At 38.3% G+C, this 23,245-nt stretch overlaps 7 protein-coding genes across 7 annotated transcripts; 3 read left to right on the forward strand and 4 right to left on the reverse strand. All coding sequences in view use genetic code 12, as the record gives it.

The window, feature by feature from the left end:
- Positions 1-446: 446 nt before the first annotated feature.
- Positions 447-947, forward strand: PVL30_001212 (uncharacterized protein; the record flags this gene model as incomplete). Its single annotated transcript, XM_001528673.1, has 1 exon — positions 447-947. The coding sequence occupies one exon, from the start codon at positions 447-449 to the stop codon at positions 945-947; it is 501 nt and encodes a 166-aa protein (XP_001528723.2).
- Positions 948-1,466: 519 nt separating this feature from the next.
- Positions 1,467-2,537, forward strand: PVL30_001213 (uncharacterized protein; the record flags this gene model as incomplete). The annotated part of the gene is made up of 1 exon (XM_001528674.1): positions 1,467-2,537. The coding sequence occupies one exon, from the start codon at positions 1,467-1,469 to the stop codon at positions 2,535-2,537; it is 1,071 nt and encodes a 356-aa protein (XP_001528724.1).
- Positions 2,538-3,825: 1,288 nt separating this feature from the next.
- VPS24 (Vacuolar protein-sorting-associated protein 24) lies at positions 3,826-4,603 on the reverse strand (the record flags this gene model as incomplete). The annotated part of the gene is made up of 2 exons (XM_001528675.2): positions 3,826-4,464; positions 4,556-4,603. The coding sequence occupies 2 exons, from the start codon at positions 4,601-4,603 to the stop codon at positions 3,826-3,828; spliced, it is 687 nt and encodes a 228-aa protein (XP_001528725.2).
- Positions 4,604-5,593: 990 nt separating this feature from the next.
- PVL30_001215 (uncharacterized protein) lies at positions 5,594-6,265 on the forward strand (the record flags this gene model as incomplete). The annotated part of the gene is made up of 1 exon (XM_001528676.2): positions 5,594-6,265. The coding sequence occupies one exon, from the start codon at positions 5,594-5,596 to the stop codon at positions 6,263-6,265; it is 672 nt and encodes a 223-aa protein (XP_001528726.2).
- Positions 6,266-6,501: 236 nt separating this feature from the next.
- RFC5 (Replication factor C (RF-C) subunit) lies at positions 6,502-7,590 on the reverse strand (the record flags this gene model as incomplete). Its single annotated transcript, XM_001528677.1, has 1 exon — positions 6,502-7,590. One exon carries the CDS (start codon positions 7,588-7,590, stop codon positions 6,502-6,504), a length of 1,089 nt encoding a protein of 362 aa, XP_001528727.2.
- A 9,213-nt stretch (positions 7,591-16,803) lies between these two features.
- Positions 16,804-17,361, reverse strand: mxr1 (Peptide methionine sulfoxide reductase; the record flags this gene model as incomplete). The annotated part of the gene is made up of 1 exon (XM_001528679.1): positions 16,804-17,361. One exon carries the CDS (start codon positions 17,359-17,361, stop codon positions 16,804-16,806), a length of 558 nt encoding a protein of 185 aa, XP_001528729.2.
- A 580-nt stretch (positions 17,362-17,941) lies between these two features.
- PVL30_001218 (uncharacterized protein) lies at positions 17,942-20,467 on the reverse strand (the record flags this gene model as incomplete). Its single annotated transcript, XM_001528680.1, has 1 exon — positions 17,942-20,467. The coding sequence occupies one exon, from the start codon at positions 20,465-20,467 to the stop codon at positions 17,942-17,944; it is 2,526 nt and encodes an 841-aa protein (XP_001528730.2).
- Between the last annotated feature and the right edge of the window lie 2,778 nt (positions 20,468-23,245).

The raw sequence follows: 23,245 nt of genomic DNA on the forward strand, positions 1-23,245 counted from the left end.
ATAACAATGCAAAGAGGGACAAGTATAGTGGCGCAGAGAGAATGAGAAACAAGGACACTACTGTGTATGAAATAAGCTTCTTATCTCATATGGAGTTCAATTGCAAGCAATATGCGCACGACCAACCAACCTTTTCTCTCACCTTCCAAAAACAAAGAAAAACAAAAAAATAAAAATAAAAATAAAAAAAGAAATAGAAGGAAAAAGGAAAAAGGAAAAGAACCCAACCTTGTCCAAAAGCGGAACCATTCGTGTGTGTGTGTGTGTGTGTGTGTGTTGTTTTTTATTGTTTGTTTGTTCTTTTATAATTCGTACCAATATCATTTTAATCAGTCAGGTTTGACCATTTCATGTTTAGCATATAAAATCTGGATATAGTTCATTTAGTCCATAAGTGATTCTCAACACTTTTTCCTATTCTGCTATACTGACCTATCAAATTGGCTATGGGTCTTTGCTTATCGTGTCTTTCAGGGTCTCAGAGTGACGAAGATGATGAAACCACATCGCTTTTGCGAAGAAGCCAGCAGAACCAGAGCCCTGATTATCTACAAGAGGAAGAACTAATGAAACAACACAAACGTCAGCAAGAACTAAATCACATTGTTAATGATTTGTCAGATAAGTTAATTGACGTTGCTTCTTTTTTGAGCTCTAAAAATCACGCTAACAACTATAACAACGGTAACACGTCAAGCAGTACAAAACCAAGCTTGCTGACACAGCTCTCTACTATGGGACTCAATACGCAAACAAGCTTTGGTAACTTGAGCCTCGGTGATATACGTGATGAAGAGACTCTGCTGGCGCTGGTACTGAGACAGTATCCATATATCTACAATCAATCGGAGAAAGAAAAAGTGCTTCGCAAGAGTAAGAGTTTGGGTGACTCCGTACGTCAAGCATGTCAAGTGACTGTATCGGAACCTTTATATTTGAAATTCTAATCTACTCGTCGAGCTTTAATAAATGACAAAAATTATACATTAATGAAATTGAAGTAACATAAAAAAAAAAACCTGCTTATGTAGTAGAAATGAAATGAAGAGAAAATAAAAAAAAAAAAAAATAAATAAAAAAAAAATTGTTACTTGTAAATTGAGAAGGAAATATTTTTCTCCTTTGGGTAAAAGCGGGGATGAAGTGTAACAAGAAAAAGGGAGAGTTGTGGGTTACCTTACTTTCCTCTTTCCTTTTCTCCTTTCCCCCCCCCCCCCCCCTCCACTCCCTCGCCGACTCCCTAGCCCCAGAACATTTTTCAAACTCGGAGTGCGGAATTACTAGTTTCTACCCAGGGTTTCTCAACATAAAATCGCTATTTTATTGAAATTACTATTTTTATTATTGATCTTCTTTTTCTTCTATTTCTATTTCTTGTTAAACTTCTTCAAATTTTTCCAAAAGGTCTACACTTTTTCTTTTCAAATACTTACAATAGTCTTTTTGCAGCCTTCCTATTCAACAAGATGCAAAAAACACTCAATTGGGCTATATTGGGCGCAGGAAACATCTCGGCACAGTTTGTTCATGACTTGGTATTGAACAACAGTCGTGGTACTGAATATTTACACATTATACAGGTAATTGGATGTTCTAGTGAGTCAAAGGGAAAAGACTTTATTACTGCCAATGCCATAAAGCCTGAAAATAATGGTGGTGTAACACCTGTGGTTCAAACATACGACGAACTTTATACCAACCCAGATATCGATGTGGTATACATTGGAACACCACATACTTTCCATAAACAACAAGCTATAAACTGTTTGCAAGGCGGAAAGCATGTTCTTTGTGAGAAACCCATTACTGTAAATGCAAAAGATGCCAAGGAGATCTTCAAAGTTGCTCAAGAGCATGGCAAGTTTTGCATGGAGGCCGTGTGGACGAGATTTTTCCCAGCAATTAAAGAATTGAGACACAAAGTATATGACGAAAAAGTCATTGGAGAAATACACAGGCTTTTTGCCGACTTGAGCTACAATGTTGATGTTGAGTCTTTGCCAATCACATCAAGAGTGAGGGACAAAAAATTAGCAGCTGGGTCATTGTTGGATATCGGAATTTACCCGCTTACATACAGCAGAATCTTGCTTGATGATAAAGTTGGCGATGATCACACCAAGTTTGTCCACAAAAGTTTCCTCACTATAGACCAGGAAGACAAAGTGGACCATTTGTGCTCTATTATGGTCAAGTACGAGAATGGAAAGCACGCCATTTTGACCTCCTCAGAGCTTGTTGATGGACCAAAAGCATATGTTAGACTTGAGGGAACCAATGGTTGGGTCGAAATGTATAGTGACAACCCTGCCAGAGCTAAGCATTTCAAGATCTTCAACAAAGAGGGTACTTTGATCAACGAATTTCGAGACGAGTCTGGTTATAATGGGTTTATATACGAAGCCAATGCTGTAGCTGATGATATTAATGAAGGAAAGTTGCAAAATAGTGTTATGCCGCATGCCGAAACATTACTCGTTATGGGTGTAATGGATGAAATTAGAAACCAAAATGGATTGATATATGAGCAAGATTGATGCTACTTATTAGGTGGTAAACAATCTAACCTAATTATTTGAAAAGTTAGTTAATAAACAAAAGAAAAAGAAAAAGAAAAAGAAAAAGAAAAAGGAAAAGAAAAAATTGGAACAAATAACAGAAAATAGTAAAATAATTATTACAGTACTTCATCTAATGACAAACAATGTCTGCAGTTATAATGTATGTGACAAAAAGCGTTGAATTGAGCTCACAAAATGGGGCGTTGATGTAACCTTTTCTTTTGGATTTAGAAGTATTGAAGGAGGAGTAGAGAAGGCTAACCTTCAAGATGATGTCCACAATGATGTTAGTCATAAATACTTTGTAAAAGAAAAAGATTTTGCATTTCAAAAAAAAATAAAAATAAAAAAAAATAAAAAAAGAACACAGACATAGAACCAAAAAATGGTGTTTTAGACAAGTCAAAAGAAGGCTAGATGGTGCATGAGTTATTAGCAAGAAAAGTTAATTCTAGTTTTGTTTTATACTTATTTCTAATCGCAATGTGTGTGTAGTTTTCTTTTAGCTACTAAATTCTTGTTTTGTTTTGTTTAGTTTAGTTCCAAACCTATGTTGAAAGTTTAGGATCCAAAATATGAAAAACATGATCAAAGTAAAAAAGAACTTTATTTCAAATGAAAAAAACACATGAGCTCTCAACTCCAGTCATGATTGTGTATACCTAGCACTACTATCTTGAAAAAGGAAAAAGGAGATGAAAAATGCAAAATGCAAAAAGCAAAATGCAAAATGCACAGACACTTTTCAGTTTGCAAAATAATATCTTTTCGGATTCCTCGATATCGTTATAAATGACTAAAGATATAAACACGATGGCATAGTCGACAATGCTCTTTTTAACCAACATCTCGCTGCTTTGTTTAAAAATGAAAATAAAAAAGAAAAAAATAAAAAATAATAATAATCATAATGATGATGATGATGGGACATTATTATGGATATCATTTATACCAAAGGTTTCGTTTCAGTTCCTTCTAACGTCATTATTGGTGTACAACGGGAAAGACTATCTCGTATCTCAAACGCAAAGAAAATTTTTAAATCATTTTTTCTCTGTTGATCATCAAGGTAACGACAATAATTTGTTTGAAGAAAGGGTAAACTATATCGCGCGGTGCAAATACTTACGTGTGTTTATTATTATTGTTTCTTTCCTTTAAGTTATTCTTTTGGCTTTCCCTTCCAAATGTATGCAATACTATTCGTTGATCTTTTATAGAGACTCGATTCTACCACCAAGTTGCAATCATTGAACTTTCTCATTTACTGCAAAGCCTTTAACCTTTGTCTCATTTCATCAATTGCAATATTATCTTCCTCTTCTTCCTCTTCTTCGTCTGCTTCGCCAACCCTCTCTGTTGCCTCATGTTCCTTGTCTTCAAACTCTACTTGCGGAACTCCCGACTCAATTTTGTTGAATTTATCCTCGGTCAAGCTGGTAATAATCTTGTTAACCTCTTCTTGCGACTCACCTTCCAATTCTTCGTCTTCAATCTCCAAGTCAACCATATCGTCCATCATTTCATTAATCACTCCAGCTTTTGTTAGTTCCTTTGACAACTCTTGCATGGTTTGTGATACGGCACCAATGTGGATCAACAGATTAACATCTTTCATCACTAAGGTTGATGCACCAATAGATTTTGTAAGTTTATTCATTTGCCACTGTTCGTTTATTGCCATTGTGATCGATTCTATTCTAGTTCTTGATGTGTATAGCTTGTTGTACTGTCGATTGATATTGATATACTCCTTAGCATATAGTTTGGCCGTTTTGTAATCCTTTTCCTTTGCTGCCTTCTTTATAAGCCCTTCGGTCTTTTTCTTCAAAGGCTGTAGTTGATTTAAGGAACGGTCAATCTCTCGCTTGTTTTTGCGAAGTAGTTGGTTGATCTTCCTCATCTAGACTTGAGAGTTAGTACACCCACTCACTAAATAATGTAAATTTTCTTTTAAATGATTTATTGGAATGATAAAATTTATCTTCACATACTTGCTCCTTGGGGTCGGGCCCCCATATTTGGTTCTTGATAAATTCCATTGGATATAATTGTAATGTGTCGTGAGATTTCGTAAGATTTTTGAAGTAGGATATCTTTCTAAATATTTCTATTTATTCATTTATCTTATTTAGTGTTTCAACAACACCGATAGGCATGAATTGCGTTTTCGTATATATTTTTGTGTCCACCTCAATCTACAGAAAAAAAAGAAAAAAAGAAAATAGATAAAAGAGCTAAGTCAATCACGTGATTAGCTTCAGAGCTTTGAAAAAAATTAGTGGCGAACTTCAAGTTAAATAAATCAATTTGAAAAAAAAAACGTAATCATTAGACATATGATATAGAAACAATTTATAGGTTGGTTCATCCATATTTGCAATTATTTTTAAAAAAAGAAAGAAACAAGATAACTGAAGACATTTGTGTTTTATAATCATATCTATGTTATTAATTGGTATTTTTATATATGTTTGCGTAATCGTATATTGTTTTCAAAATACTTAAGTTTCTTTATTTTTTGGTTCGCAATTGGGTGGAAAAAAATAGCAGAAAGCGACAAACATAAATTTACAGGTATTCAAGTGTGTCACTACCAAATCATACATCGGTAAAAGCTTTAATACAAGAATGCTATATCCTATTTACTTTGCCCAAAATAATTTTACATTATATTTAGAACCAAAGACTTAGGTATTTATCAAATGAATGGACCGGAATTTGGGGTTATTTGACTCAGAATCCGTTATTAAACCAATATTGTTTCTATTATCTCTAATTCCATTTTCTTTGCTCGTCGCCGCTACCATTATTATCTCCGTTCCTTTCTTCACAATAGATATGCAGAGGGTGGGAGAGAGAGGCGCAATCTAAAACTTGTGCACCAGAACGAAAATGACCCAGATATTTACACAGCTATATATTACTTACACATATAAAAAGGGGCAAGGCAAATGTTCACTTTGATTCCACTGATTCATTTCCCACTAGTTATTCTTGGAATATTGATTGCAGTGATACACAAACAAACAATGGCTCCACCAATCAATACCTCAACCGGTTCAGCCGGCTCTCCACCTTCTCCACAGGAGCAGTTCATCTTAATCATTGCTGGAGTGATTTTACCTCCCTTGGCAGTATTTCTTGCCAAAAGATATTCAATTTGGAACAAAGAGTTTTGGATAACTTTGTTCTTAACTTTGTTGGGCCATTTACCTGGCCTGGTTTTTGCAATTTATTGGTTGGTGTGTGTACAATTCCCACAGCAGGGCATTAACTACACTCCTGTCGAAGATATCGAAAATCTTGCAGCTGACCATCACCAACCACGCGATGAAGCTCACGGTGAAGACGCTACTGGAAGTCGTACTGTAACTGCTGGCCAACAAGAAGGTTTTATCCATCACAGTCAAGGGCAATATGATCAATATGATAGACGGACGGATTATAAGCACGACCAACATACTACTGAAGACAATAACAATGACAATGATCTATTCTACAATGGTGAAGGCAACTCCAATTATTTGGAACAACAACAGCGCGAGCCATACAGAGACTATGATAGTTCAAGTCCTTCGGCTAAGGACCATTTACTCAGTGCTCTGGATTTACCTACTTATGATGATGTTGTTGAAGATGGCCATGTTAAACACCATAAAAAGGATGTGAAAGGTAAAAAGAACAAATCTCAAAAGAAATAATGTGAGCATAGTACAATATATACACATATTACGTAGAGCAAGCTTTTGTTTAAGAAAAGAAAAAGAAAGGAAAAGAAAAAGAAAAAAGAATACACACACACACACACACACGCTGGGCCGTCTTGATGTCTTTCATTATACATTATTTTTTTTTTTTGATTTTTTTTTTTTGTATTGACTTAATTAGTTACTTACTCTTTTAATCTTTGCTTTGATTAACTTTGTATCAACAATTCTTACGACAAATCATCGATAGCCACCATAGATTTTGCAATAAATCCCTCTATATGGAATATCGATTTTGTTCCGAGACTTAATCTCTCATCAAAAATGGATGCAATTTTCACAATTTCTGCTATAAGTTTCGTCTTGCCCTTTTCCAACTTGATCAACTCAAATAATAATCCTTTGAGTATGGTTCTAGCTGGAATGCAGTGGGATAATAACTCATAAGTTGCCGTCCTAAGTTTGGCTAAATTTGCAACATTTCTAGTAGTCGATATCGACTTGGCCATATTGCGTATGATGAGTTCCCAGTCGAGAACTATAACGGAGTGCATTTGCTTGACATTAATTGTCTCATTTTGCATGCAAATGGTCTCGAACGCCAACAATGCTCTTCTCAAATTCCGATTGCTAACCGTTGCCACTTGCTCGTAAAATCCAGTGAGAGCTTGTTGATCGGTGGAAGAGAACTTCACCTTCTCTTCTTGAGCGACATCATGCAAAATCAGACTGATTTCCGCCACAGATGGACTAGGTATCCTCACCAATAAGGTTCTTGATTTAATGGGCGCAATTATATTGGAGATTGAGTTACAAACAAGGATTAATCTAATGTTTGACGAGTATTTCTCCATTGTCCTTCTCAATGCTGCTTGTGCATCCCTACTTAAACTATCAGCTTCATTGATAATCACCACTTTGAATCTGTGTCTCTTGCTGCTTTGGTTACCAAAATCAACTTGTTCTGTTGATGCCACGTCTTTCAATAAATCCTGAATCACAACACGGTCATTGTTTCCCATATCGGAAGGAGTAATCTCCAAATGATGTGGAGAGCTTAGCACATTAAACTCCAACTTACGATTTGAAGGTGTGGTGAATGTCTTTACGTCAATCTTGAGTTTCTCAACCGATACACCAAATATAGCATGGAGTGTTGCGTATATTCTGGTTTTCTTCCCTGCTCCACTAGGACCATAAACTAATAGATGTGGAAAATCTCCCGATTTGGAAAGTGCTTGTAAGTTTTGAGTTATATCTTTATGGTATGAGAGCTGCGCTAGCGTCTTTGGACGGTATTTATCAACCCAAAGAGACATATTGTGAGGAATATCTTTACAGCTTACTGGTTACAATGATGATGGTGGTTGTAATAATGACACTGAAAACAACTATCGATCTGGTGCTATTGGGATTAATTTCAAAACTCTGCGAAACACGTTCACGCGTCTGTCGCATAGCACTGTCACAAGTAACAAGTGTACGACTGCTGAGCATCGGTTTGAGCTGGTAGCTCACCGATACCAGCGGTTTGAGTTCGTGACTTGATAGGCTATATTCCAACTAAGTGTAATTGTCAATGATCGCACCTATAAAGGTCTCAATGCTCATAAGTTAAGAGAGTAAATTGTCTCATACAAAGTCACTAGTAAGGAGAATCGTGAGAGTATACACTCTGCACGTTCACCTAGTGATTTGTGTTCAATGTAGTTGACCGTATAAAATCTATATTTTACCGATATTTCTATATAATAGTGATAAGTTAATTTTACCACTTCTCGTTCCTATTTATATAAACTCATCTTGTTTGAAGTTTCAAGTTTCCTATGTCGTGCAATATTCTCCAAATATTCACTTAGCGGAAACGAGGGCACAGAGCGTCCAATGTGTGTCGCACTGTGACATCCTCCCCCCCTTCAGAGTCTGAATGAGCGATACGGCCTTATTTTCATTGCATTTCGGAAAAAATTGATTTGAGGTAAAATAACTGTACAAATTGATGATAACCGTTGTGGCCTCCCCCCCTGCAAAGTAGAAAATCATTTTGTAGTACTAAGCGGAGCGGCAACAAACGGTTTCAACATCTCCCTAGTATACTGACGTTTCATGGGAATGCCTTGGAGGTTACTAAGATAGTAAATCCTCGACAGCACCTTCCGGACAACGAAAGGACCCGACCAATTCAAGCCCATCTTGTTGGTAGCAGCATCGTAAACTAAGACTAAGTCTCCTTTCTTGATCGGTACATTAGTGTCATAACGTTTGTCAAAAACTTCCTTCTGATGATCCCGATCGCGGCGTTGAGTTTCCTTAGCAGAGTCTTCCTGTTGTTTACGGAAATAAAACTGACCAACGCGGAACTTGAATAGTTCGTCCTCCGTGTATTGTTGTATATCAGATGGTGTTTGCATCAATGATTGGAGCAGATTATTACCTTCAAATCCAAAAACCAAGTATTGTGGTGTGAATCCCGTACGTTTACGAACCGTAGTACGATCCACCCACAATGCAGCATTCAAAACTTTGCTCAAATTCTTATTCTCTGGAACCAGTTTGATGAATCTGATAAGTCGTTTGTGCGACGCTTCGATCATCCCATTCCCCTGCGGATGGTACGGTACAGAATAAGATGGAGAAATGCCATAATTTGAGAGCAATTGCTGGAGGACCTCATTGTGAAATTCACGACCATTGTCGGTTTTCAAAACACTAAAGGTTCCTACACGAGCAATAAAGTTTGAATAAATAAAGTCGGCTACTGCCTCTGCAGTAACCTTTGGTAAAACCTGAGCTTCGGGCCATCCCAGAAATTCGTCACGTGCAACGACAACAGTAGCGTCACGGAGCTTAACGCAGTCACAGACGATTGTATGAAACATACCAGCCGGGTAGTTCAAGTACAATGGATCCCGCTGCCTAGTTGCAGGTTGGTCCTTTTGACAATAAACACACCGTTTGATATAGTCGGCAAGTCTGCGATAGAGGTTCGGAATGTAGAATCCAGTATTTATTAGATTGAACGTAGTCTCAACTCCTGGGTGACCACGATCTCTATGAGCAAGATTGAATATGTGTTCAACCTGATTGTTCTCATAAACGACGCGTCGAGTGTATGAACCGGTCCGACCTAACTTGTAAAGGATTCCATCATGTAAATAGAACTCTAGTGCGCGGTTGATGAAACGTCTGGCGTCAGCAGGTGCGTTGTGCGAAACGGGAATGGTACGTGCCTCAAGGTACTTTCTAAGCGCTTGAAGTGGGATCTTCTTATAACTGTTATTAGGCTCAGCTTCAATGGTAACAACATTAACTTCTGCTAGTACTTTAGGATCCAACTTCGCCCTAAACTCGGCAATAGCTTCTCTGACCTCATAATGATCAGTCTGCGGAGTAGACGTGTGGCATCGGCTAAGAGCATCGGCAATGATGTTTTTCAGTCCATCAATGTGATGGATCTGATAGTTGAAGGTCCTGATGAAGTTCAACCATTTGTAAACCCGATTTACAAAGTGTGAATTATCGAGTGGTTTATTCATCACAAGGACAAGAGCTTTGTTGTCACAGTACAAATGAATGACCCCAGTAAATCCAAACAAGAGTGGATGGATTGCATCAAACGTCTTATAAATACTGAAAAGTTCCTTTTCGTAAATAGTATAGTTCTTTTCAGAACCATGGAACTTTCCAGAATAGCACAGGACTAGTTTCGATTCTCCAGCCGCATTGGTGTTTTGCAACACACCACCCCAAGAGTCTGTCGAAGCATCAGTGTGGACAGTAATGAGGTCCTTAAAATTAAGGGGTTGGAGAATCGGTTGGTTGGTTAGTACTGTGATGATTTGGTGGAAAAACCGCTTAGTTGTAGGATCCCAATGAATCTGATGCTTGGGTTCCTTCCTTGCTTGATTGACTAAGTTGTAGAGGGGAGCAGTCAACTCAGCATGCCCTACAATCAACTGTCGGTAATAATTGACCAAGCCAAGGAAACTTTCTAGCTGTTTGACCGTGTTAGGGAGTGGGTAATTCAATAATGCATCCACTTGACCCCTAATTAACGTTTTCCCTGCAGGTGAAATATGGTATCCAAGAAAATCACATTCAGGTACAGCGATCTTTAACTTCGCAGGGTTAATCTTCAAGCCAGCATTGGTTAGAAGACGGAACACTTCGACAATCTTATCTAGGTGTTCTCGAACCAGTGAGTCGGTAAGTTCATCTACTTTGGGACCCACGATGGCAATGTCGTCAATAAAACACATCACATCCTTCGCAACTGGGCTCAAAATCTTTTGTAAGATAGAACTAAACTCACTTACTGAATTGATATATCCTTGAGGAAGGACAGCATACTTCAACAAACCTAACGGGCTGTTAAAACTGGTAACATCGCTAGTAGCAGCATCCAATGGTATTTGAAAATACGCATTCTGCACATCAATAGTACTTATAAACCAACAACCACTAATCTCTGTAGTGAGATCATCCACGGAGAGTGGGTGACCCCCTTCCAACTCCACATTTTTGTTGAGTTCCCGAAGGTCAATCAACAATCGATGCCTTCCATCCTTCTTACTTATGAGAAACCATGGGTTCCGATAAGTCGCATCACTATAGACCAATTGCCCCTGTCGTATCATTTCTTGGAGAATCTCTACTGCAGCGGTACGTTTAGATCCTAATGGGATCGATTTCATCCGCCAGTGAACATTCGGATCTCGCAAGTTGATACGAACGGGAGGGTGTATTTCAGGCTTAAGTCTGCCAGGGTCTCCACCTTTAATGTAGAAGACATCAGACACCTCAGCACATTGGTCCACGAAATACCGAATATCATCTTCGCTCGCCCTAGACCCGGTAAATGCAGGTCGAAGCATCTCTGAAAGGGGAGGAATGACGACGGTTTGACTCACTTGGACAGTTGGAAATGAATCGATGTGGTAGTTAGAATCCCCATCGTAACGAATAGGGAATTTATGAATGTTGCCATTCGCGCGGAAACGTAACTCTCGTTTATCACCATCATCAGTAAACCCAATGGAGAGTTTGTGCGCATCTTGGAATGGCAACCCGAGTAGTACCTGACCAACAGGAATTTGCTCGTGCAAATAGAGGATTGCAGGTAAGGAGATGAAATGGACAGTAACATCTAAAAACACTCCCTGAGTAATTGCTTTGGTGTCATTATTAACACCTTGAACAAATACTGGCTGGCTCAAGGGAAAAGGCTTAATTGGTAACCCTTTTAGTGTTTGCGGGTTGATCAAACTCAACTGGGCCGCGGTGTCGTATTTCATTTCTATCCTACGGCCATGTATGGATGCGGGGAAACAGAGTAGTTCTTGAGTGACCCCTGGTTGGTGGTAGCCTGTCGAAGTGGTCGTCAGATTTACTTCAGTAACAACTGGTTTCTTCTTGAACTTGGCAATACCATCCTTAAGGGCTTTCTGCAAAACATCTCTGTCAACCAACATAGCTTTAGTACTTTCTCTCATCATGGCTCGAGCATCATCGTGCATTCCCAAATACTTCGAAAGATCCATAAACACGAAGAAGTTATGTTTCATGGCATCTTTGAATGCAGCCTGTTTGTCTAGTATGGTCAATTTACTAGTACGTACTCGGCGCTGACTTTTCCGCTGTGGATCAGTGGAATCGTCAGCAAGGTGGTGTGGTTGGTCGGACGTTGCACTTAATTTGGCAAGCTCATCTAGCTGATTCTCTCTCAAGATGTCTTCGACACTAAAGAGTTTAATTGAATCGTCAGCCACTGGGGAGTCAACTCCATCATCAGCGGTAGCATTTGCCTGTTCCTCATTAAGTGGTTCATTAACAACAACGTCAGATTTCACCTTAGGCACTTCTTCTTGAGGGTGACTCATCATGTTTCCATTCTCCGGTGGCGTAGAAGTCTGTTCAATTCCTTTTCCTTCGGATAGGAATAACTTTAACTCTTCATCAGGATCTACGGTGTCCTCCATGGCTAGGTTTTCTAATTCCCTATCCATTGTCAGTGCGGAGGGTTCGAACCGAATACCAGCCGAGCTAGGTTCTTCATACTCGTAGTCTGGGTCTACGTCTATGTTTTCATCTGGAAACTGGAGTTCCAGGAATGGTAAATGTGAGTCATAGGGTGGAGACTGCTCTCCGATCGGCGGGGACTCAGTGTCTAATTCCCGTCGGGACTCCTGCATAGATTGCTCTGTTACAGGGCTAGGTGCGCTTTCACGCTCCACTCTCTCCATCTCCTGCCGTTGTCTAACTGCTGCATTGAGTTGCTGTTTCACCTTATCAGCCTTCAACTTATTGTGAGCATCTTTTCGCGAGCTAGGGAGATGGGCTTTCTTCGCAGTCCAATCCTTCACTACCTTCTTAGCAGATTGAGCATTGGCTGCGTGCACCAAGTAAACCGGGACGTCATCAATCATGATGGGTCCGGGTTTAATCACTTCATCTATTGAATCAGACATTATATGAGAATTAGATTGCATCACTTCTGTCGGTAATCGTTCGTGGTGGGTATTTTCTCTAGAGTTACTAGTGACTGTACTCTTAGGAATAACCTCTACCTCCATAACTTGTGCTGCCTTGGACTTACTTTGTTGGGGGCGTGCGATGCCTCGCATTAGAACTTAGAGATTTCAAGCTCAGGTGTTTTAAAAGGGGACACTTATAGAAATCCATGACCAACGGTTCACCGTTTGCTAAGTAATACTTCCCATCGACTTTCTTTACCAACTTTTCATCCAAAGCAGTCACCAATAAGTGGCAACTATCAACAGTGTGTCTGTACTTTCCACAAAAATTACATTTAGTAGTCTTTTGTGATTTGTCACCTTTAGACACCAGTGTAGTACCGGCATCTTTTTCTTCGTCATCTGAGATAAGATGCATCCTCGTTTGAAATGTTGCATTAACAGCATCCCAGATCCTCTCAAATGTCAAATCGTATGATTTGACACCTTGAATGATTTTATCGTTAGGTTTATTCTTGAGGAGTCCAAGGCCAATCTTTATGATCGACGCATCTTCAAACGTGACTATTGGTCCAGTCCTTCCCGGCTTTTCGATTTTAACTTCCGGGGTCATATACATGATTATTTGATCCATGACACTACCCATCCTTTCGAAAAGGGTCTTAAAGATTGAGATCCATGTTTCCTGTGCTAGGTGAGATGTATTGGTGATCCTCAAATACTTTTTGACAGCAATACCAATAATGGTCATTTTCACTCTAGGATTATGTTTCTTTTTCAAAGCATCATGGATAGCAGTCATAACATCAGTAACTTGGTTCGTTTCTGGAGGAGTGCCCCCATTGCCCAAGATAGGTAAGTAATCAACCACCGGTTGTTCAAAGGGGCCCTCACTCTTACATGACATCTCAATCATGTCCTTCAACGACTCTGACTTCGTCAAATTAGCTCCGTTCCTTAACTCATTAATGATGAGCTTATCAGGAACACCGTAGGTGTGTTTGTGCCACAAAACCGACTTTAACCAGAACATGAAACCTTCCTCATCGGAGAACTTCAAAGGGACACGTTTTGCAATGTCATACTGACCGAGTGCCATATTGTCATTTTGAGTTCTCCCTTGTTTGGCAAGGAGTTTGTCGTAGTACGCCATGAATGCCTTTTCGACAGCTATGTCTGGGACTCGAATGTATGGAATTACCCTGACGTCTTCCCCATGAGGGTACCTCTGTCTTGCCTCGTTTATGATTTGACAAGCTTCTTCATGGCCTTCAACCCAGAATCCGCTATGGACTACTTCTCCATGGTAAAGGATACCATCGTAAGATGCAACAGATCTATCAGATCCATAAGCACTAGGAGTACCACTTTGACGGGATTGGTGAGTCAAGGGTGAAGCGAGTGAGTGTGGCCTCGAGGTAGGGAAGTTACGTCCTGGTGAAAATGTGTGTTCTTCCGGATGAACTTTCATTTGCACGTCAGTTGGCAGGGTTATGCTGTTGTTATCATCCGAAATCTGGGCCTTGTTAGCCTCATCGTTCCTAGCTGGTACAGGAGTGCTAAGTTGCGGGACTGTTTGAATCATAGCGGCTTTAAACATAGCAGTCATTTGTTTCATCTGCTCTTGCATCATCATCATCTCAGATTTCAAGTCTAAGATCTCGTTAATCTCAACCTGATTTATTTGAGGAGCTTCTGTCCTTTTCAAACCAGGAGATTCATCTTCACCTTCGCTCATATCGGCTCTTCCCGAGGTAGAAATAGACTGCCCGGAAATTGAAGATGAGTCGACACCAGCAAGGTCTGGTTTACTTGGACCAGGGTTGATACTCCTTGGAGTAGGATTAGAGGTCTTAGAATCTTTTGTTGAAGATGACATTTGTAGTAGAAGTTTTTCAAGTTTTTGGAATAATATTTTGCTTGAATGTAATATGTGATATACTTGGTGTTAAACTTTTTGGTGAAATGTTTTTATGGTAGATAAACCCTTTGTTCCAAATTATCAAGGGTTTCGTTCAATCAATCTCGGGAATACTTATAGTTCTCGTCACGCGAGTAAGAGGTCGTGGACAACAATTTTTGTTGAGTAGGGTGAAAATTTTTCACCAGCGCATAGTCGTGTATCCTGGCCTCATCTTAAAAATTTTGTCGACAATAAATGAGTGCCTCGGATTTGACTCCTCCTATATAGCAGGCGCTAAGTCAGTATCTCTAATAAAGTGATGATTGAACGACCTATTGAAACACTGTAGTTTCATAATAATAATTGGTTGCTTCTTTCGGGATGCAATTCTGTCTTTCTCTCAAGATGCTATATAGTCTTTCTTGCGAGATGCAATTTAGTCTTTCCCTCGGTAGTTACCATCTCCGCCGTTTTTATCTGGTGTAATTCTACCTCACCGATAACCCGTGTAGTTTGTTTAGTCTGCTACCATCATACTCAGATGAGTCCGTAGACAGTAATGATGATTTCTTAAACGCTGCTTTAACGGTGCTTATTTACCTTCTAGAATGTAATAAGTCTTTTTTAAAAAAATGATATAAACCCAAATTAGGGATGTGGTCATTATCCTAAAAATACTTTCCTCGATCTTTGCACCAATTGAGGGTAGCCACCTATACCCGTGCAATCTTCGGTACTCGTTTCAACGCCATGCCTATCACACGTACAGCCTTCAAACTATAGCCAAGTCAGCAGACACGACTCTATTCGGTCTATAGTTGCACTCTGTCTAACGTCTACAACCTTCGCCCTTTGTCAACTGATGGGTGAATATTCCATCATAAAGTGTTGACAGTATACGCTATTTGATATTTTCTGGTGTAGTCTCGGATACGTCCCGATGACTACGATGCATTATGTTCCATTGGACTAAACTCGCATAGTTCTCCAATGAGGAGTAGCTCCTCCTTTAAACTGTAGTTCACAATAGTGAAGCTATTAATTCGTGGATAGGAGATTTACTCTTCCACAGGTCCTTCTCATAAATGATATTGACCAAATGTTGAAATGCCAAGGTATTGAAATGTCATGATCATTCAATATCCTGGTCGACAATACTGCTTAACAGTAGCCTCAACCAATGTATCAATTACTTGAAATATTAGGTAACCATATCAAATCATTCAAACAACATGATTTGCAAGGATTTGAGGTCCTCACTCTGGTCGCCATTCTGTCGCATAGCACTGTCACAAGTAACAAGTGTACGACTGCTGAGCATCGGTTTGAGCTGGTAGCTCACCGATACCAGCGGTTTGAGTTCGTGACTTGATAGGCTATATTCCAACTAAGTGTAATTGTCAATGATCGCACCTATAAAGGTCTCAATGCTCATAAGTTAAGAGAGTAAATTGTCTCATACAAAGTCACTAGTAAGGAGAATCGTGAGAGTATACACTCTGCACGTTCACCTAGTGATTTGTGTTCAATGTAGTTGACCGTATAAAATCTATATTTTACCGATATTTCTATATAATAGTGATAAGTTAATTTTACCACTTCTCGTTCCTATTTATATAAACTCATCTTGTTTGAAGTTTCAAGTTTCCTATGTCGTGCAATATTCTCCAAATATTCACTTAGCGGAAACGAGGGCACAGAGCGTCCAATGTGTGTCGCACTGTGACAGCGTCCCAACCTTTTTTTTTTTTTCAAGTATTTTCTATCTTTTTTTTTGTATCTTTTTTTTTCCCGAGTGCTGAATTTTCTAGCACCCAAATACTCAATGAACTGAAGGGAGAGGAACGCAACAATCGTGGAGATGTAAGGATGAAGGAATGAAAAGAACTAAAAGTATCTTGATTTCACAAATGAATTTGGAGACACTGGGCTACAGAAAATGGAAGAAAATAAATTTGATAGAGGTTTGTTACTCTATTTTTTTTTTCCCTTTTTCCTTTTTTTCCCACATTTTTTCTCATCTTCATTATTGTAAACATTTATTCATCAATTGCAAACTATGTCTTGTTGTCTGTAACTATATATATGATTATTATATGATTATTATATAATTATTATATAATTATCATATAAATATTATATAAAAATAACTCCCATTACACCTTGGGCTTGGTTCTCAAAAAGTGTGTAGAACATTCATATCCACCTGGATTCTTTTCCAAATATTGCTGGTGATAATCCTCAGCGTCATACCAAATCTTAATTGGTTCAATTATAGTGACAATCTTGTGATTGGGGTACCAACTTTTTTGGAACTCCTCCTTTAGACTCCATGCAAGCTTGTTTTGTTCTTCGTCTGATGTCAAAATAGCTGACCTATATTGCGTGCCTCTATCTGGCCCTTGCGAGTTCACTGTTGTTGGATCATGCATTCTGAAAAACACATCGTAGATATCTTCAATTTTCAACTTCAGTGGCTCATACGATAATTGTACTGCTTCAACAAAATTTGTATTACCTGAGCAAACCTGCTCATAGTTAACATTTCCCACAGTTGGAATTCCGTTGGCATAACCGACCTTGATATCAATCAATCCTTTACCGCTGAATTGGTTTTTGAATACTTTCTCAACACCCCAAAAACAGCCTGCTGCAAGGGTGATTATTTTGGACGTGGATGTCGTGATCAACGATGATGATACGGTAGATGTCATAATATTATGGTGATGAAAAGATAATAGTAATCAAGAGTAGGAAGAATGAATGTATGAATGAATAAAGGGATGGCGGGGGGGGGGGGGGGGAATGGCGAGGAAACAAATTGGATAGTAAAAACTGTTTATCGAAATAGACGATTAATATAAACTTGTGTGATTTGGTTGTAATTGTGGCAAGCGAAGAGGGAATGTGCTTACTAAGACAATCAGGACTTTTTTTGGTTAAGCAAAGTATAAAGGAAAAAGGACAAAAAAAAACACACACACACACACACAAACACACAAACACACAACAGCGTAAAAGCATCTGTGGCGTCTAATCACGTGACTTTATAAATAGGTTAAGCTTTTATTGCACATAACCGGCTCGGGTAAATTTCACCGACCTTCAAAATAGTTTTTTCTACACTTTATTTTTATTGTTTTTTATTTTTATTTATTTATTTATTTATTTGCAACCTCCTCTTCATCTTTACGCACTATCAATAAACAAATCGTATATAGAAATTATAAGAATGCGTTGAGAAAAGATATCATGGAATATAGATTGGTAGTTGTATGTATTCTAAGAGTCTAATCAACTAGCATTTTTTTTAAATCCAAACAAACTTCGTCTTTTTTCCATTTGAGCGGGACGTGAAGGAGGAGGAATAGGAGCAGGAATAGGAGCAGGAATAGGAGCAGGAGCATGAGCATGAGATGTAGATTTAACAAGACCTCCTTTGGGCGCTGGAGCCGATGTAGACTCATGTTCAACAACAGGTTGGGCCTCTTCAGTAGATTCCTTTTCAGCTTTAGGGGCTTCCACAATAGTTGGCGATTTACCAGATAGTTTCCGCTCAAGACCTGTTCTTTTTAATGTACCGAGCCATGACTTTTTGCTCTTTGTATCTTTGCCATTTTGCTGGTTGTTCTGAAGGAGTGTGGAGGCTCCAGTACTATTACTTCTCGAAAGAGTTTGTGCCTTTTCTTCTTTTTCAAACTTGAAACTTTTAAACATGCCTCCTGAGGATAAAGGTGGTTTTTTGTCTATATCAGCTTTCATTGCAACAGAGTCATCAGTTGGTGTTGTGTCTATTTTATTATCAAGTTCCACACCGTTGCCCGTGGTTCCTGTCGACGTCGTTCTTGTTCTTGTTGCAGTTGAGCCGGGTCCTGTAGCCATAGTTGCACTTGCAACACTTGCAGCACTTGCAGCACTTGCAGCAGCCAGTGGAGCCATAGGAGCTGATGTAAATGCAACTGTTGATGTGTTGACAGAGGCTGATGATGACTCGGCCACATTATTCGACGACATGGGAAACTCAAAATCTTTTCCATTAAACATGGTTGCCGGATCAAATCCAAAATACTCTGCATTCTCATCAAATTCAATCTTTTGGTAAAACAAAATATATGCACTGGCCAACCCAGGGCCGTTGCCAAAAAATCTCATTACATAATTGTCTTCCACCAACTCGACTGTCTCATCGTCAAATAATAACCAAAGACCAGCTTTGATTTTGCAGATAGAAACATAGTGTCCATGCATTGGACCGCCTCCAATATGTATCACCAATGCATAAAGCTCATACAATATATTTTCAAAACAGTCATCTGTAGTGTTGAACAACCTTAGTTTAAAAGGGTAGCTAATAGAATCAAAAAGCTTAACCAATTTGTCAATTTTTTCATCATACTTGAACCGTTTCAAGTTGATAACAAGTACATTGGGCAGCTTCTTGACCTTTATCGTCTTGACTGCTTCCTGAAGCGATGAGCAAGTGTTGCAATGAAATTTATTTTGATTTGTAAGCGTTTCCGACTTTGAGAAATTGTTGATTGCATAATTCAAGGAGTATGCATTTTCGCCTGGTGGTATATCTATTGATAAATCAAGAAAATGCTCATGTCTCGATGTAACTGTTTCGCACGATAAACACTTTGTTTCATTTGTGATCAATCCTTGAAACAAGTCTGTGCACCAATTTGGCTTGGACTCTTTATTGAGACTTTCTATGATTTCATTGATTAAATAGTTGAAGAACTCATGAGCGTCATGATGCATATTGTTTTGTCTAAACAAATAGTTTTTCTCTTTAAGCTTGGATATGAAGAAGGATGGCGAGACAACTCCTATTGTTGATTTATTCTCAACCATGCTTTCAAAAAGATCTTTCAATGCATACAACAAAATTGTGTCCTCGTGTTGTTCAGTGGGAAGCTGCAATGATGTATCCAAATTAATTACAGGGCCATTGATCAATGCAGAGCGTTTTCGCTGATCAGCATTTGGGTTAATATTGAATGGATTTATAGGTGGATTCAAGTTCAATTCAGGTTTTGGTATTCCAACAATAACAACACTAGAATATGTGTTTATGGATCCTTCTTGGATTGTTTGCGGCAGTTGTTCACTTAAAAGCATGGATGAACTTTGTGAATAGTCCATATTGTTTGCGCTGTTGCTTGCACTGTTGCCAGCACCATGTGTCGCACCATTGCTCGTGTTATTGCTCGTGTTGTTGTTAAACGATGTATTTGCTGAGGATGATTGATCACTGGCTTCACTACCTACGGAATTGTGCTGAGCTCTGTTATTATTATTATTATTATTATTATTATTATTATTGCTCTGTATAGCATTGGGACGCGTGATCAAAATATCTAAATTCAGAAACTCTGGGCTCTTATTGATCAATATCCTTTGTTCAAGTGGCAATGCCTCGCAATCGCCTGCTCGTTGCGAAAATTTGCTGCTTTCGTCAAGAACAGCAGTTTGCGTACTTGCACTATTATTGAATTTAAGTCCAAATAGTGATCCCTTTCGACTCAGCTTGGGTCTTTCTTCGCCATTGTTCAGTGTTGCACTTCCTTGTTCTTTTAATCTCTTTTGTACCAATTGTTCGTATTTCTGCGTGAACCCATGAAACTTGACACCATTAACAATTAGTTTCGGTTCATGTTTAGTCAAATTGTGTTGGAGTAGTTGTTTACGAAACGCCTCTGTGTAGTATAGACATTGTAAGATGGAATTGCAGTAACATGTATTTCCAAAATTCTCCATTCCAAAAATCTTTGTGTTTCCATCCCCATAGGGGAGCTGTTGCAATGCTTCAGGCATGTATGTCAGAGTCTTTGTGATTCACTGGGTAATATGGGCAATTGGGTAATTGGACAATGGATGACACTGCCTATAAGCTTCACTCTCCAAGACTTTCAATCAATATGTGTGTGTTTCTCTCACTTTCTTTAATTCGCTATTTCACTATTTCGCTCTGTCTCCACTATCGCTTTGACTCGTCGTTTTCTCTTTACTCTTCCGTCGCGCGCACACACTCACATCCACACCCACATAGACACAGACACAGACACTCTCTGTTTTTTTCTCGCTTTCTCGCTTTCCACTTTTTTTTTTTTAATTTTTTTTTTTAACTATTTTTTTTATTTTATTTTATTTTTGGTTCTGTCGTTCATTGCAGTTTGGGAATGTAGTTGGCCATGAGTAGAAGTGTCGAGATCCTTTCCATTTCCGCCCACGACTGTCTGCAATTTGCCACTTTTACACTACCTCCTAGTACCTAATATCCGATGTACTTTAAATCATTTCCAATGAATATCATCAGCAGATACAAGGTATTAACCGTACTCGATCCCTTATCAAAAATCAGAAATATCATTCGATAAAATGTTTTGCTCTCACATGATAAGTCTCTATTCTTACTAGGGAGTGAAGAAAAAAAAAAGAGCAAAAAAAAAAGAAAAACAAAAACAAACAAACAAACAAACATAAAAGATCAACGGAATGGCGGAGACGGGGAAGGAGGGAAGGAGGGAAGGAGAAAGGGATTGGAGGAATACAAAAGTCCGGAAATCAAGAGAGCAAAGTGCAGAGCCTCACACGATTTCGTTTTTCAGAAAAAGATCACTTGATATTTGCTGTACTCATTATATTAAATTCAGATCTGCCCACAAAAGTATGGTAAAAAAGAGGAGGATGGGCGAGTGGGGGGTAAAGGGTGGAGAGATGTGGGTGAGATGGGAGTATCCCCACCGGTACATCTGGGACAAAACAAAGGCCATGGTGGAGATGTTTTGGGGAAAGTGATTTTTAACAAAGGTCATCACAAGCCATGGGCACGACAACATTCAAAATCAAACAAGAGCCCTGTTTGTGCTTTCCGCATACGTCGGAACGATTATTTACTTACTACCCTTTCAATTTGCTCTGAGTGCATTTTTTTTTTCTTTTGAGTTAGAAGTTTTGGAGGATACAAAAAATATTAGCAAGTCAAAAAAAAATTTGCTTTGTTTGTTTGTTTGTTTGCCAGTTTGTTTGTTTGCATGCTGCGCCAAAATTCTCGGATTAATTTATTTTAAGCCAATAATACATTTCTTTTTATGGGAAACGTAACTGATTGAGAGGAGATTCTGTAGATAAATTTTACTTTTTCAATTTTTTTTTTTTGGTAAGATGAACGAGATGACCATTGAAGTGTCTCCACAGTATCGTCGTTGGGGCCAAGTGGAGAAGCTTTCATATTCACTTTTCAAAAATTGTTTTTTCTCAAAAAAATAAAAAAATAAGGGAATGGCAAAAGTAAAATTTTTGTACTCACTTGAAATTAATAATGCAATACTGTAGGAAAGGAGTGTACAGTAAAGGCAAAGCAAAAGCAAAACAGGAGAGGAGAGGAAGATAATTTTAGTTTCATTCCAAAGCCTTAAAACTTCTCACGCTACTGACAATTATCCAGCAAAAGCGGGGAGTGGGGGCAGGGGGAGGAGGAAGAGAGTATACTAATAGAGTGTTTTTTTTGAGTGGTTTGATGAATGAGACCAGCTATTACGAACAAATAAACAAATACAATAAATAAGTAGATGAAACAAAACAAAACACAACACAGCACAGCACAACACATATATTTTCATACGCGCTAATGAATTTGTAGACACATGAAAATTAATCCGGACACACGCTCTCGGAAAAATTTTTCACACCGTCATCTGCACAATCCAGTGGTTTTGTGCAACTTAGTGTATATAACATACCAAAAACGCATAGTAAACTGTAGTGATGTACAGTTTGTTGGGTTGGGTCATTACTAAAAATATTATATTCCATAACTAAAAAAAAAAGTTTTTCCGGAAATCATCTCAAAATGCCAAAATTAGGCATATTCTTTTATGTTTTTCCTTTGTCTGTGTCCTGATACTGAAAATAAAATAAAATAAGAAAGCACAGGTATTTGGCTTTGTGAATATTTGGACTTGCTGCTTACCATCTGTCTTGAAATTATCAATTGTTATTCTAATTTCCTAAGTATCTTTTTTGTTTCTTTTTTTTTCTTTCTTTGTTCTCTATTTCTTTTTCAATCACGAGTATTTGTCACCTTCACATTCTCTGCCTCTTCAACATACTTCAGTTACTTCAGTATCAAAAGATAAGACTTTAACTCAATTTATGATAATACTCTCATTTCTCTATCCATTTAGTCCGAAAGTATTGATTTGGTGACCTCCAAACCATGGTTGTAGCAATCTTATATAATATGATAATCAAAAATCAAAAAAACAAAAAAAAACAAAAAAACCAAAAAAAACAAAAAACGAACAAACCAAAATCATGTCACTCAGGTTACGAAGTTTTTTTTTGCCATCTTCTTCTTCATCTTTTTCATCTTGTTGCTTTTTTTTGTGGGCTGTTTGGCTCATTCGGTCCTAATGCAGCGGCATTAATATGGCTTAACAGTTTTAGTACAGAAGAGGCAAATATTTCCAGTAGGACAATCGGGAATAAACGGATTATCCTAATAAAACTAAAAACAATAAAGAAATAAAGAAATAGGTTTAGTTTAATTTTGTTTTGTTTTAATTTAATTTGAGAGTGAAACAATATGCG

This window comes from Lodderomyces elongisporus, chromosome 1, assembly GCF_030384665.1.
Source record: "Lodderomyces elongisporus chromosome 1, complete sequence".
In the NCBI taxonomy this organism is placed as follows: domain Eukaryota; kingdom Fungi; phylum Ascomycota; class Pichiomycetes; order Serinales; family Debaryomycetaceae; genus Lodderomyces; species Lodderomyces elongisporus.